Here is a 17,119-nt window from a genome sequence, read left to right on the forward strand (position 1 = left end):
TAGAAACATAAAATTCAGGACTTTAAATTCAATCCGCTGGGACACAGAAAAAAATACAAAGATAGCACAGAAGAGTGAACAGAATGGTACAGGATGCACTGAGTTTTAAGCAGAGATTGTGAATAGTAAGGGACCACATGTTAACAAGGTGGATATTAAAAAATTAAAATTAATACATCAATATATATTTGACAGCAATTAAAATGAGGTGGGAGCACAGATAAATTATCTAGATGAAGGTAAGCAATTTTGAAGACGAAGAAATGGTGGCATTTGAAGCTAAGCCCAATATTGGTGATGACATGCATTATTTCTCAAGGAGAATAAAGCTGCAGTGCTCAATGAATGGGTGTTAATTCAGGAGCTATAAAAGTTGTCACTTCAATTCATTTGGAAGATTCTTTGACTCATGTCAATCAGGGAGTTGAAGAGGACAAAGGATTAAGGCGGGGGGAGTGCAGTTGTAAGGCTGAATTTCCATAAGGAAACTTTCTTGTATCTGAAAGTAATATTAAGTAATGGAATGTAAATAGGGAAGATAGGTCCTCCCCACTATTCACTTGCCACATTTGTGCCCTCCACACCCATTAGCTCATATTATTTGGGGACATATGCCAAAATTTGGAGAGTTGACCCACAGATGAGTAAATAGTCATATGTAATCATACTCACTGAATCATACCTTGCAGCCAACTTCCCATTCCACCATCATAAACTTTTTGTTTAAACTTTTGGTCAGCTTCCTAATACCTGGACAGACCTAATAAATGGGGTGCCACAGTCATATACAGACTGGAGGGAGTTACTATGGGAGTCCTCAACTTTGACTTCTGACCCCATGAGGTTTCATCAAGGAAGCTGCTTCCTGATTAGCTCCACCACTCTCCCTCAGCTGATGATTCAATATTTCTTCATGTTAAAGAAGATGCACTGAGGATAGCAATAGTACAAAATATATTCTGGGAAGGGGCCTTCAATTTTTGTCGCTAAGATAGATTATAATTTCACAATCATGTTTTAGCTGGTGAAAATGGCTACAAACATCCTACTGACTGAGCTAGCTGAGTCAAGGACATAACATGTCAAACTGGGGCTGTAGAAGCTGATGAGAGAACCAACAAGAGGGAATAACTGTCTTGATCATGTCCTCATCAATCTATCTACCATAAATGCATCTCTCAATGGCAACACTAGTAGAAGTGACCACTTTGTGGAGATAAACTCCTATCTTCACAATGAGGGATTCTCCATTTTATTGTATGGCACTACTACCAGGCTACATGGGAGAGATTGAGTCAGAGATAATGGGAACTGCAGATGCTGGAGAATCCAAGATAATAAAATGTGAGGCTGGATGAACACAGCAGGCCCAGCAGCATCTCAGGAGCACAAAAGCTGACGTTTCAGGCCTAGAGATTGAGAACAGATTTAGCAACTCAAAACTGGGAATACATGAGGCGCTGTTGCTCAATAGCAGTGGCAGGACTGTATTCAATCATAATATGTAACCTCATGGCCTGGCATACCCAATATCGTACATAGTAACATAGAAAATAGGTGCAGGAGTAGGCTATTCAGCCCTTCAAGACTGCACCACCATTCACTATGATCTTGGCTGATCACACAATTTCAGTGTCCCACTCTAACTTTCTCTCCCTACCCATTGATCCCTTCAGCTATAAGGGCCATATCCAGCTCTCTCTTGAATATATTTAACAAACTGGCCCCAGCAGCATTCAGTGCTAGGACCATCAATGCAGCTTCCAACACTGGTTCAAGGCAGATTTTAGAAGACCGTATCAGGAGCAGAATCAGGCAAACATGAAAATGCTGACCTGGTGGTATGAATGACTGCCTTTGACATCGAGGTAGTATTAGGCTGAGTGTGGTATTATGGATCCTTATCAAGAAAAGAGGTCATGAAAATCAACAAGAAAGCTCTCCACTCATCAGAGTCATGCCTAGCACAAAGGAAGATGTTAATGGCTGTTGAAGGATAATCATCTCAGTCCCAGGACATTACTGCAGGAGTTTCTCAGGGTGGTGCCCTAGACCCAACCATCTTTAATTCTTTCATCAATGAGCTTTCCTACAACAAAACATTAGAGGTGAAGCTGTTTTCTTAAGAATGCAGTGTTCAGTATTATTTGCTATTCTACTGAGGCATAACAAGACCTCATGCAGGAATTCTTGGAGAACATCTGGGAACATGTGTGGCAAGTAAAATTTGCACCAAACAAATGCCCGCTAGCCATTGATGATATTATGAGAGATTCTAGGGCAGAAATGAAAAGTTCTCAATTTACCCTGGGAGAATAAGGTATTTCAAAGGTTTGAACAAGTGAAGCTACTTGTCCCATGCTGCTACTATGCCAATAACATGAGGGGCGTTTGCCACTAGCAGGAAATTGCCATCAGGCCAAAAAGATATTCTGCTTATCACATAAATAAGTGAGATAGTACATGAAAGTCATTGCTGCTGTGGTGCCAAAGACTATCTATTCACAACAAGTAGGATATTGATTGTACCCAACAGCACATGCTTGCAAAGTCTGCAACACCATGTCTAACATTAAATATGGTACTGCAAGTAAACTACATTTGTTAGATAATACTGAGGGTGCACAAAATTACACTGAAAACCCCAATTTAAAATTGTCAGTTGGGCTCGCAATATGGTGCACATGTATGTCCTAGAAGCTACATGTGCTAATACAACGTGCACTGCTTTTTGCAACAGAAAGAACTTGTACATGCACTGTCCCTACGTCAACCAAATAAAGTATATGACTGCCATTCACTGATTCATTTCTCAGGAAAAAGTCCTAATTAATAAGAGTCAACCTTTCATGTTTAAAATTTAAACAAAGCAAATCTAGCAATGAACTGTCAGTCATTATTAATTGGTGCATTCTCCAGTCAATCAGGACGTTTCTTTCACACTGTATAAATGTTGGCTTTTTCTTGGATTGGTACATTTGAAAATTGTTCTGACAAATGTAAGATAATTAGCTTTGACAAAATGTGTCTTTTGTTTGGAATATTATTATTACTGGGTTGAAGTGGCTGCTCCGACCTCCTATTTGAGCCAAATCAAGATCACAGATTTAATGCAAAAAACTTTATACGAACCAAAACAATTTTTGCCAGATATACTTTTTTATTCAATTATTCACCAAATTAGTATGAAAACAAATGAACATTGACAATTGCAGGAACTCTTAAATAATCTTTTCTTAATATAATGTTTGCAGTATGTATGATCAGGTTTGTAAGATTATTAAATTTTGAAACTGAATCTAAAATTTACAGTTAACTTCTTGCAAAGTACTTTCGTAGCTCGGGTTGTGGGTGAGGTTGTTCACTTGCTCACCAAGGTGGCTTGTTTTTGTTCAGATGTTTTGTCACTATGCTAGGTAACATCATTTGTTTCTGTGTCTGAAAGAATGTGTATTTGAATTATGTGTGTTACCCATGTGATAGGTAACTGTAGGGTAACTGAAAGGGGTCATGTGAACAAATAGAAGCAAATTGTTTTGATATCTGCCTTGCAGCTATAATGTTGGGTAGAGATTAAAGATGGCCCAAATTTTTTGTTAGGAAGAAGGTACAAAGTGTTTAAAGTTGGCAAAAATGCCAGCAGCTAAGGCCAACCAGGACAGAGTATGAGTCTCCAATCAAACCTTTGCCCATCTTATCTAAATCTACTGCTGTATTCCTTTCTCTTTCAAATGCTTGTTTAGCTTCCTCTAAAATGCATGTATACAATTCACTTCAACTATTCTCTATTGTAGAAACTTCCATGTTCTTGCCACTCCTTGGGTAAATACATTTCTTCCGCATTCCCTACTGGATTTCTTTTTGATTAAATATGTAGAGCTAATTACATACAGTAGCTAAATATTTCTTACATAGACTAATACCGTACTGAAGTTGCCCTTGAGACAAGACATAATTAGTTAGTAGTTATCAGTATTTAGATGTATAAATTGTGCCCTGTAAAAGTTTAACTACAGGCACCATGAGTAATTTTCTTCACTTTTCATTTGATCCACAGAGCATACGATGCAAGTCCCATTCTAATTCACCTTGCCCAATCTGAGCCAGAGCTACATTTCAAATGTGGACGGGATACAACCTGTACCAATAATCTGATATCTTTAGTTCATTGGACCTTTCCATCTTCCTTATAATGGGCTATCTAATCTCATCACTATTTCTAGGAGTCAGCAGTCACTCTCAACAACACTCACTATCCTCTAGGAATGTCTCCTGAAATGCCAATCAGGCAAGTCTGTCGCATGCGCTAACATTTTAAATAATTAAATATCAAAGTCTGGTGGATTATAATACTTGCTGGTACATTTCATTGTCCCAGAATGATGTGGAAGGTTGTTAATAGAGAGTCAAGATATGCTGCCATCCAGAATTAGCACATTTAGAAGCTCAGTAAAGAAACACTGTCTTGTGACTAATGGTCCAACTTGATTCTTACATTGTAAGACAGTATTCACATCAAATCCTTTCATCACATGCACTATTTGACGTTTTGACACATCAGGTTAAAGTAAACATGCAGGTAGCCAAACCTTTTGATTTCAAAATGCATTGAAAATGCAAATTCGTTCGATACAACGTTCATATACATCAACTTACCAAGTTCAGTTGATTCTCCAAAGTCTGTATTTGCTTTTGCAAATGTCTGCGTCGTTGATGAACACTCCTTAGTCCTCCAATAGACATCTTTTGTTTGTTAATTTTATCTTCTTGGTCTCTTATCTGTACAATAAAGATATCTGGTATGCATTTTTAAGTGTAAATTAATCTTATATGTGTTAATATATTTTATGCATACTAGGAAATGTTTTCTTCAAAATAAGAGTATTTTTAGCTGAAAGACATTTAAGGATAGCAAATCAAGCAATTTATTTCACATTGTTCAATGTTAGAGGCAAAATTAGTAAATGAAATGCAGCAAGCATATTTCGATTCACCAAAATAAATCGGAATATAAGTCATATGAAAGGCAGAATTAAGTATTGTATTTGAATCTTGGCCAATAGTTTTGACCACCATCTTGTGCGCTCCTAATTTCAGGTGTATTACTATTGTGAGGCATTAAGCAATGTCCAGATACTTTCTCAAATGAGGAGAGAACATTGAACCTTCATGAGATTCTTCCAGAGTAAGAAGACTAACAGAAACTACTACCCTTCAACTTGACTTAGGACATATGTTGCCCAAGAACAGAACAAGAACAGATAAAAAGAGAGATCATTCCTCCCACCACTTCTTTTAAAAAAAGAGAAAACAACAAAAAGTCATGAACTTATTTGTACTTTTAAGATAGGGAATGGTTTTAACTTCCCAATTGCAACCATACAACCATAGAGAACTGAAACAAGGAAACACACGGCAATGATTGTGACCTTGAAGAAGCAGTCGCTCTAATCTACTTTAGTACATCTCAGATAGACAATGTTGGAGCCTGATAACAAGCTTCCTGACATAAAATATCTTTCAAAATCCAATTATTTCATGCTGCAAATATTATTTGGGGTTATAGTGACTGTAATGGTTCCTGTTGTTTTTCCAATTAAAACCTTAATAATGAATCCAGCTCTAATAACTAAGCTACATTATGTGTTGTCAAATAGTATGTAAGACACATAACCTGTCTGTAATTTCGACAGACTAAATTTTATTTTTATATATATATAGAAGTGGGACTTGTACTTATTGGAACTGTACCTCATTGGAATCTTGCATTATTCGGGAATAGTTTGTAGTTATAAGGGATTTATTCAATTTGTTAATAATTTAGTTAATTTGTTCACTGTTAGAGTTAGATAGGTAAATTGTTACTTGTTGATTTTAAAGTGAGGGTCAGAGATTTATTTTATTTAACTACTAGAAGTTTCTGAAAAGCAGGTTACCCCACTTTTCACACTCCTTTTACAGCTTATGGGGCAAGGTGCTCCTCTTTGGGTGTTTTGGTTTTAGTTCTGGGGGGGCAACCTCCACTTTATAACAGCTTGGGGGCTCATCTGGAATTTGGACAGGTTTGAACAGATTTAGGGTACGAATGGTCCCAGCTGATTTCAGTTGGTTATTGTTGGTTAAATCACAAATGGGGAAATGGTTCTTAACAATACTAAAGAGGTTCTGGGGGTCCACTATCAAGTGTCACAGAAAAAAGTGACACTTTTAGAATTAGCACACAGACTAAAATTGAGTTTAACTAGGGATAATAAGAAAGCTGAAATTGTAACGGAGTTAGCCAAGCAGTTAGGTACATCAGAAAAACAGTCAAGTGCAGTGGAGTTAGAAAAAAATTAACTTGCAAATGAGACAACTGGACGTAGAAAGTGAACTTAAAAGGCTGGAGTCAGAAGATAAAGAAAGGGACAGAATGTTTGAGTTGGAAAAGATGAAGTTGGAACTTGAAGCCAAAAAGATTTCAAATGATAGAAGCAAAAGTACAAGAAAGAAGTGATGATGCTTCGAACTTATCATTGCCAACAGCCTGGTAGGGATATATATATATAAATATGTACAAACATTACCAAAATTGGATGAAAAATATGGACAAACTTTTTCCATTTTGTTTGAGAAATTGGCTAAACAGATGAACTGGCCAGAGACCGTGTGGGTAATGTTAATTCAGACCAAGTTGGTAGGCAGAGCTAGTGAGGTGCTTGCAGTGCTGTCAGAGGAGCGGTCAGGAAAATATGAAGAAGTTAAAAAAAGGCTATTTTGAGTGCCTACAAATTGGTACCAAAAGCACATAGACAACGGTACAACAATGTAAGAAAGGAACAAGGTCAGCCTTGTATCAAGTTTGAAAAAATTAAACAGAGCAACTTCAATAGATGGATGGGAGCATTAAAGATAGAAAAGACGCATGAGACTCTTAGAGATAGTATTCTGCTAGAGGAATTTAAAAACTCACTTCCAGAAGTGATAAGAACTCATGTTGAGGAACAGAAAGTCAAAACAATGAGAAGAGCTGCAGAAATGGCAGATGAATAGGCATTAGTGTATAAATTGAAATCTAGCTTCTAGCAGCAAGTTCATTCTGTGAGGGATAGAAATTGGGAAAGAGGGAGATCCTTCGCTGAAAAACAAAATGTGGATCACACTGGGAACAGTTCACTAAATGTGAAAAAAGAAACCCAAGAGGGTGGAAAAGAGGTGAAAGACCTCAGGTGTTTTCACTGCAATAAGGTAGAATACACAAAGTCACAGTGCTGGTGGTTTAAGAAAGGCACTGGGAAAAAGGATGTGGTAAAAGAAACTAAATCAATGGGATTAGTTAAGATAGTGAAGGAAATCTGAAGAGAAATCAAGAAGCTGCAGGAGAGTGCACAGCCTAGTCACAGGCTGGATAGTAAGATGGCGCCTGATCTTTTCGAAGACTTCACCTGTATGGGTAACATTTGCTCAGGTAGAACGGGGCGAGTAGGTAAAAAAGTTAAAATAATGAGAGATACGGGAGCTAGTCTGTCTTTAGTAGCAAAAGATGAAAATATTTGCACTCCTTCTGAAATATTGCCCGAGAGAGTGGTAATCTGTGGAATAAATGGAGAGAGGAGTAGTGTTCCCGTGTGCAAGATAAGTTTAGAAGATTCATTCAAGACGGGGAAGTGATAGTGGGAGTGATGGAAAAATTGGCTATTCCAGGAATACAGTTTATTTTTGGAAATTATATAGCTGGATCATAGGTGGGAGTGACGCCCATTATAGTAGAAAAACCAAATGAAAGCCAGGGAACTGACGAGTTAAAAGAAAAATTACCCTGGATTTTTTCTGGACTGTGTGGTGACAAGATTCCACAACTGTAAGTTAAAACAAGAAGGGAAAACAAAAGAGAAAAATGAAGGATAACAAAGTGTGGAGCTGGATGAATACAGCAGGCCAAGCAGTATCTCAGGAGCACAAAAGCTGACGTTTTGGGCCTAGACCCGAAACGTCAGCTTTTGTGCTCCTGAGATACTGCTTGGCCTGCTGTGTTCATCCAGCTCCACACTTTGTTATCTTGGATTCTCCAGCATCTGCAGTTCCCATTATCACAGAAAAATGAAGGAATTGAGGTCCAGCTAGCTGACACTCTGTTTGATGAAATGGTAAAGGAGAACTAAGCTGGTAGAGGATCAGGCAGAGTGCTTGGTTCTGAAAGACTAATGGAGCTACAACAAAAAGATGAGATGTTAAAGGATTTATATCATAAAGCCTGTTTGGAAAAGGTATCAGAGTGGATACTAGAATGCTTTTACCATGATAAAATCTCAAGGTGGAAATGGAGACCTTGGCAGTTATTGCAGATGAGAAATAGGTGGACGTTCACCAGACTGTGTTGCCAATAGAATACAGACAGGAAATATTATGAATAGCACACAAATTACCTATAGGAGGTCATCTAGGAGTGAGGAAGACAGAAACTTTTTTATTGACCTGGATTGTGTAAAGATGTGGTTGAATTTTGCCATACTTGAGGTACTTCTCAGATGTTAGGAACACTGCAGGCAGTGATAAAACCAGCACCTTTGATGGCAATTCCTGCAATTTAAGAACCACTTACACAGGTTGTATTTGAGTGTGTAGGTCCCCTCCCGAAAACCAAAAGTGGGAACAAATATTTGCTATTTATAATGGATGTGGTTACCAGATTTCTGGACGTAATTCTATTACAGAATGATAAGGCAAAAAAGTTTGTGGAGAAGTTGTTTGCTTTCGTTACCCGTTATGAACTACCCAGGGAGATTCAGTCAGGCCAAGAGTCCAATTTTACTGCTAAATTATTTAAGGAAGTCATGGATAGTTTAAGTATGAAATACTTTAAATCAAATGCTTTTCATCTTGAATCCCAGGGTGCTTTGGAAAGATGGCACTGGACCCTAAAGACAATGTTGAGGGCTTATTTCCAGGATTACCCAAAAGGTTGGGACAATGATATCCCATTTATATTATTTCCTAGTAGAGATGCTCCAAGTGAATCGACTCAGTTTACTCTACTTGATATTCAGACATGAAGTAAGAGGGCCTTTAAAATTAATTAAGGAAAAGGTGATGAGTGCAAAGTCAGAGATCTTACAATTGGATTATGTCTCTGAGGTGGCAGAAACATTAAACAGAGTAGGTGAGTTAGCTAGATAACATTTGAAGGTGGCACAGCACCGAATGAAGCAAGAAGCAGATAAGAAATCTAAAATTCGTACCTTTGCCCATGGGGATAAAATAATGGTGCTGTTACCAGTGATAGAAGACCTTTCAAAGCAATGTTTAGTGGTCCCTATATGATTGAGAAGTCAGGTGAATTATCTGGTAAAGATGCCAGATAGGAAAAAGATTTATTGGGTATGTCATGTAAACATGCTGAAACAAGATTAGGCCCAATCAAGGATAGTAGTGGGAAGTTGTGTGTGGAGTCAGATGAGATAGGGGAAGTGCTAAATGAATATTTTTCAACAGTATTCACTCTAGAAAACGACAATGTTGTTGAGGAGAATACTGAGATACAGGCTACTAGACTAGGTGGGATTGAGGTTCACAAGGAGGAGGTATTAGAAATCCTTCAGAGGATGAAGATAGATAAGTCTCCTGGGCCGGATGGGATTTATCCTAGGATCCTCTGGGAAGCCAGGGAGGAGATTGCCGGGCCTTTGGCATTGATCTTTAACTCGTCATTGTCTACAGGAGTAGTGCCAGATGACTGGAGGATAGCAAATGTGGTTCCCCTGTTCAAGAAGGGGAGAAGAGACAACCCAGGTAATTATAGACCAGTGAGCCTTACCTCAGTTGTTGGTAAAGTGTTGGAAAAGGTTATAAGGGATCGGATTTATAATCATCTAGAAAAGAATAAATTGATTAGGGATAGTCAGCACAGTTTTGTGAAGGGAAGGTCGTGCCTCACAAACCTTATTGAGTTCTTTGAGAAGGTGGCCAAACAGGTAGATGAGAGTAAACCGCTTGATGTGGTGGATATGGATTTCAGCAAGGTGTTCGATAAGGTTCCCCACAATAGGCTATTGTACAAAATGCGGAGGAATGGAATTGTGGGAGATATACCAGTTTGGATCAGAAATTGGCTTGCTGAAAGAAGACAGAGGGTGGTAGTTGATGGGAAATGTTCAGCCTGGAGACCAGTTACTAGTGGTGTACCGCAAGGGTCGGTGTTGGGTCCACTGCTGTTTGTCATTTTTATAAATGACCTGGATGAGGGTGTAGAAGGATGGGTTAGTAAATTTGCAGTTGACACTAAGGTCGGTGGAGTTGTAGATAGTGACGAAGGATACTGTAGATTGCAGAGAGACATAGATAAGCTGCAGAGCTGGGCTGAGAGGTGGCAAATGGAGTTTAATGCAGACAAGTGTGAGGTGATGCACTTTGGTAGGAGTAACCAGAAGGCAAAGTACTGGGCTAATGGTAAGATTCTTAGTAGTGTAGATGAGCAGACAGATCTCGGTGTACATGTACACTGATCCTTGAAAGTTGCCACCCAGGTTGACAGGACTGTTAAGAAGGCATACAGTGTTTTAGCTTTTATTAATAGAGGGATCGAGTTCCAGAACCAAGAGGTTATGGTGAAGCTGTACAAAACTCTGGTGCGGCCACACTTGGAGTATTGCGTACAGTTCTGGTCACCGCATTATAAGAAGGGTGTGGAAGCTTTGGAAAGGGTGCAGAGGAGATTTACTAGGATGTTGCCTGGTATGGAGGGAAGGTCTTACGAGGAAAGGCTGAGGGACTTGAGGCTGTTTTCATTGGAGAGAAGAAGGTTGAGAGGCAACTTAATAGAAACATATAAAATAATCAGAGGGTTAGATAGGGTGGATAGGGAAAACCTTTTTCCTCGGATGGTGACGGCGAGCACGAGAGGGCATAGCTTTAAATTGAGGGGTGTTAGATATAGGACAGATGTCAGAGGTAGTTTCTTTACTCAGAGAGTAGTAAGGGAATGGAACGCTTTGCCTGCAACGGTAGTAGATTCGCCAACTTTAGGTACATTTAAGTCGTCATTGGATAAGCATATGGACGTACATGGAATAGTGTAGGTTAGATGGGCTTGAGATCGGTATGACAGGTCGGCACAACATCGAGGGCCGAAGGGCCTGTACTGTGCTGTAATGTTCTATGTTCTATATTACAATGACAAGGAAAGGGAACCAGAGAAACAGGTATTAGTTACTACCACTCAAAGTGAGGAATCAAACCTAGGTGATTTGGATTTTGATGTGCCTCAGAATGAATTGAATAATGAGGAAATCCTTAAGGAATATGACTAGGGAGTGAGCTATCTGTTCCAGGAACAGAGAACTGAGTTGAAAGACTTGTTACAGTGCTATGAGGACTTAGAGAGACACAGAATGGGGAGGACTAATGCTATAGTATATGAGTTGACATAGGGAATGCTGTCCTAATAAAACGGCACCCCTACAAGGCCTAATCCTCCCAAAGCAGTGCAGGTTCTGAAAAAAGTGGAAGCCATGCACAAGAAGGCATCATTGTGCCTAGTCAAAGTGAGTGGAGTTCACTGATTGTTTTGGTTCACAAATCTGATGGTACTCAACCATTCTGCACAGATTACTGGAAGGTCAATGCTGAGACCAAATCTGACTCGCATCCAATTCCAAGGCTGGAGGGTTGTGTGGAAAAAGTAGGACAAGCCACTTACACCGCAAAGTTGAACTTAATTTGCAGTTACTGGCAAGTAACTTTGTTGGACGCAGCAAAACAAGTTTCTGATTTTGTAACCCCAAATGGGCTATATCAAATTAAAGTAATGCCCTTTTTAAAGAAAAACGCATCAGCCACTTTTCAAAGACTTATGGAGAGAGCTGTTGCAGGATTGACTAACTGTGCTGTCTGCCTGGATGACTTGGTGATCTTTAGCCATTCATGGAAAGATTACATGGAGCATTTGGTAGAGCTCTTTGAGGGACTATGGAAGGCAAAATTGATCCTAAACTTGGCAAAAACAGAATTTGCGAAGGCAGGAGTGACATTCTTAGGGCACAACACTGGATACAGACTGACACAGAGGAATATGAAGACAATGGCCAATGGAGAATTTCCAAAACCATCAGTCCAACCTGTCTCTGCCTCCCTAACCGGTTCTTCCTCTCACCCATCCCTTCCTCCCACACCAAGCCGCACCCCCAGCTACCTACTAACCTCATCCCACCTCCTTGACCTGTCCGTCTTCCCTGGACTGACCTATCCCCTCCCTACCTCCCCACCTATACTCTCTCCACCTATCTTCTTTACTCTCCATCTTCGGTCCGCCTCCCCCTCTCTCCCTATTTATTCCAGCTCCCTCTCCCCATCCCCCTCTCTGATGAAGGGTCTAGGCCCGAAACGTCAGCTTTTGTGCTCCTGAGATGCTGCTTGGCCTGCTGTGTTCATCCAGCCTCACATTTTATTATCTTGGAATTCTCCAGCATCTGCAGTTCCCATTATCTCTTCAAAGAAGGAAGTGCTACAATTCTTAGGATTGAGTGGATTCTACAGGAACTTTGTACCAAACTTTAGTAGTGTAGTGACACTGTTGACAGATTTGTTAAAAAAAGAACATGAAATTTTGGTGAAAGGAACAATACCAGGAGGTATTTGAGTTTTAAAGCAGTGTTGACCACTATGCCAGTTTTAGCCATGCCAAATTTTTTGACACCCTTCAAGTCACCATTGACGCAAGCCATGTAGGTGCTGGAGTTGTGTTACTGGAGGATGTTTGTGGAACTGAAAGGCCAATTGGTTATTTTTCAAAAGAAAACCTCAATATCCATCAGAAGAAATATTCAACCACTGAAAAAGAGTTATTGACTTTGGTAACGGCCTTACAACAGTTTAATGTTTATGTTGCAAACAATGCTGCAGTGTTGATTGTGTACACCGATCACAATCCTTTGACATTTCTGGAAACACTTAAGGACAAGAACACCAGATGATTTCATTGGACTCTGATGTTACAAATATTTAATTTACAGAGTGTACATGTTGCAGGTCATGAAAATATGGTTGCAGATGCTTTATCGTGAGTTTAAAAGAAAAATGCTTATATAAGATAGAACAATGGCATTCAATATTATATATAATTAGGATTAGTATAAAATGTGTAACCCTACATTAATGAGCTATGGATCTAGTAATATAATGAAGTTATGGCTTTTGAAAAAAAAGAAATGAAGCCATCTTTTCATAACAATGGTTCATTTTTTCTTAAGTGTTTTCCTAATGTGTTGCAAAGTTGGGTAGAGTACTTGTGGATCGGACGCACAAAGTTAGAATTGGAATTTGTAAAATGCCAGGGATGAAAAGCACTGTGTGGTCCCTTTAAAAGATCATGTGCTTTTTCTGTGCTTAGAGATTTAAAATGGATGTCTGTGACCAGCAGCTGGAAAATTTGCACCCAGATTGAAACATTTGTATTGAAAGGCCAAACAGTTAGCAGGAGAAGTAGCAGTTTTTACCAAGACAACAGGCTTTTGAATTTAGCCAGTCAATTTGAACCAGGTATTTAGAGACCAAAGACCTATTAAATTTAACGCTGATGTTTTTAAAAATATAGGGCCAATTATAAGAAATATTGACATGTCAACAAGGGTATAAAAAGAAGGGGGCAGATGGACAAAGACCCCAGAGAAACTGCCATTTGCCAGAGCTAATGGCCCTCAGCTTTCAAGAGAGAACTGCTGGCTCTCACAGCCTCCTCTATGTCTTAGTGAAAGCACCATCGAAATAACAATGGTACCAATGGCAAAAACTGGTTAATATTCCTGACAGAAGAATCAATGGAAAAGGCATTCCTGACAGAATAATCAATGGGGAAGGCACAGAACATTCCAGAAGACATGTAACCTGGCTGTAATTTCAAGAAACTAAACCTTTTTAAATATAAGTGGGACTTGTATTTATTGGAACTGCATACCGTTAGAATCTTGCTTTATTTGGGGATAGTTTGTCGTTATAAGGGATTTATTCAGTTTGTTAATAGCTTAGTTAATTTGTTCATTGTTAGAGTTGGATAAATAAATTGTTACTTGTTGATTTTAAAGTGATTTTAAAGTGAAAGTCAGGGATTTATTTTATTTAACTACTAGAAGTTGCTGAAAAGCAGGCTACACCACTTTTCACACTCCTTTTTACAGATTATGGGGCAAGGTGCTCCTCTTTGGGTGTTCCAGTTTTAGTTCTCAGAGGGAGGGCTCAACCTCCGCTTTATAACACCAACCAAGGATCCCACCATTCCATTGAATATTTATATAGCGCTATAGTGATTGTAGTGAGGTCAGTCAGGTGGCCTTTATAGCATATTAGTTTTCTGATTAGGGCTGTTAATCTGGTCCAATCAGGGAATCCTGGCTGACAGATATAAACAGGAATGTCAGACATCTTATTCACTCTGAGATCTGGTTCTGAGGGGACAGGATCTCTCCACAAGTAAATAAAGGGTGACTTGTTGATGAGATACTGGCCCCTGTGGAGTTATTTCAAGTGTTGCCCATTTATGTGCTGTTATGGCATCAAAGGATAAACTTTTTTGAATTTTCAAAGTTACCCTCTCTGATTTATTGCAGTAAGAGCAAGAGTTGACCTTCAAATAAATAAACCAGCGTACAAGACAGTTTGGGTTCAAAGCATGACTTTGGACAATACAAAGCATGTCTAAGGCGCAGTTCAAGCCTGTAAGTTAGCTACGTCCAAAAATGTCTATATCGACAAGAAAAAACCTGGCAAAAATAAGAAAAAGGCAGGAACCACCATTTTGAAGTCCTAATATTATGCTATGGTTGGTTCGCTCGCCAAGCTGATTCATTATTCGTAGACATTTCATCACCTTACTGGGTAACATCATCAGTGCAGCCTCTGATGAAGTGTCGCTGTGCTTTCCTGCTTGTTATATAACCTCTGGGGTCCATTAGAGTTGATTACCTCATTTCCAGTTTTTCTTTGCGGTGGTGGGTCTAACTCTAGGTGTTTATTGATGGCCTTCGTGGTGGAGAACCAGGCCTCTAGAAATTCCCATGCTTGTCTCTGCTTGGCTTGTCCTAGGATCCTGACATTGTCCCAATTGAACTGGTGGTTCTCCTTGCCTGTGTATGGAGAAGAGTGAGTATCGGTCGTGTCTTTTTGTTGCTAGTTGATGTTCATGTGTTCTCGTAGCCAGGTTCCTTCCTGTCTGTCCAAGGTAATGTTTGTCACAGTCCTTGATTGGAACCTTGTACATTATGTTGGTTCTGTCCATAGTGGGTAAGGGTCTTTGGTTCTTATTTGCAGTTAGCATAGGGTTGATGTAAGTTTATGTGCTACTCTGATGCCCATTGGCCGTAGGAGTCTTGTGGTCAATTCACATGTGCTGATATTAAGCTGCAAGTGACAAATTCCCAAGCAGAGGGAATCCATTACTTCCAGTGTGGCAGATTTGACCGCTTTTAACAGTTTTGCAATGCAAGATCATCTCTTCAAAATAAATTAAATACATCTATTCCAAAGCAAAACAATAAAGCAAATTGAAAAACAACTTGAAGAAGGCGTGGAAATTACACACATTCTTGGCTTTAAAGCAAACTAGGATTATTGGTCTGTCAATTTGGAAGTCAGGAATTTTGATACTATCTATTTCTTGATTCTGAATTAAATTAATACTAGCCTATGTGATAATGTAGATTGGCTTTACACTTTATATCTTTGAACATCAAAACGCAAGATCCAGAGTCTTGCAGCCTATACCCTTTCAGCCATACATTGTTTTAAAACAAAAACAATCTATGATGATAAATTTATTAAGGACCCTATCTATGTCATACTGACCTAAACAAATCCTTGTGATTGGGGATCATATGTTCAGCTAGTTCTTCTATAACAACTACCAGCCCAGATAAATGATGTCAATGTGTTGTCTATACTCCAATCTGCGAAGAAGTACTATGGCTGAACAACACTTACATTCCATTTTGTGAAGAACTATCTCAATGTCTCCAGGAATATGAGTTTACACCAACAAAAGACAGGACCAAAATTTCTGAAGACTTCCCACAGCTTTCTTCATTTATTGAAGCTTCATGTCAAGAATATTCAACAATTTTTTTTAATGAAAACCTTCCTCAGCTTTAACAGGAGTTTCATCAGCATTGTGATCCTTCTCTGATTGTATTGGAAAAGGATAAGCTTCTTTCTTCTTCAGAGATTCCTAACAGGAAACACAGCCTGGGAATCTGATAACATGTTAATATGAGGCCAAATTTTGTCATTTCAGGAAGAAATCATGTGGACTCTTCAATTCTTGACACAGTGCATCATGGTCTTCTAGATCAGAGCGAACAGAAACCTTCACCTACAACTATTATGCCAATTAGATCATGAAGAAAAAAACTCCATTGAGGATGTGGTGGATGTTCCAGTGCTTTCAGCTTCACAAAGTGGTCTCAATGATCTTTCATTCATTAACATCCAAGACTACAGAAACTCTGTTGATGCGATAAAGTCCTTCAGCAATTCTGAAGCAAGAGAATAATGTTCTACTGTTGCATGAGAGTCAGAAAATCCTTAATCTTCATTTAGTCTTTCAGAGATCTGTGTTCAAAGTTTTCAAATCTGAAGGTCCTCTCAACTCATTATTTTGTCCGGAATATTTTGCGGTAACTTCAAAAACAATCTCAGCAGTCCTGACAACACATTCCAAAGTGAGCATCAGTATCCGAAGAGACTTTTGTTGATTCTTCATAGACCTCAGGCAAATCATTTAAAGAAGTAAATCTATACTTTCCAGTGTCCCCATTGATACAACCCAATCTTCTTCCTAAATTTGATATTATACTGCAAGAACATCTAGATATCATTGCCTTGCTGTTGCAGTTTAATCGTGATATTCAACAGCTCTGGGCTGATGGTGCTCGTTCACCATTCACCAGTCTCCTTTTCAGATCTTCCCTTCACCAGAAGGCATCAGAAAGAAATAAAGTGAATCTATGTCCGGCCAAAGAGGTGATACACTCTTTATGAGCACCAATTTGTTTTTATTCTGACGTGGCAGTCCACTGGCAACCTGTCCTTTTCAGTGCTAGGAACTTGAGGATACCATTACTAATTCTATTCTTTCATTTTGGCTGCTGAAAGAATT

General features: G+C 39.1%; 1 protein-coding gene across 1 annotated transcript in view; it reads right to left on the minus strand.

Moving 5' to 3' along the window:
- LOC125464308 (coiled-coil domain-containing protein 63-like) overlaps positions 1-17,119 on the minus strand; it is a 73,524-nt gene that overhangs the window by 24,786 nt on the left and 31,619 nt on the right. Inside the window, exon 4 of the mRNA XM_048556614.1 lies at positions 4,657-4,779. Coding sequence (XP_048412571.1) covers positions 4,657-4,779 — 123 coding nt within the window. The remainder of the gene's footprint in view (positions 1-4,656; positions 4,780-17,119) is intronic.

This window comes from Stegostoma tigrinum, chromosome 26 (assembly GCF_030684315.1).
Source record: "Stegostoma tigrinum isolate sSteTig4 chromosome 26, sSteTig4.hap1, whole genome shotgun sequence".
NCBI classification, from domain to species: Eukaryota; Metazoa; Chordata; class Chondrichthyes; order Orectolobiformes; family Stegostomatidae; genus Stegostoma; species Stegostoma tigrinum.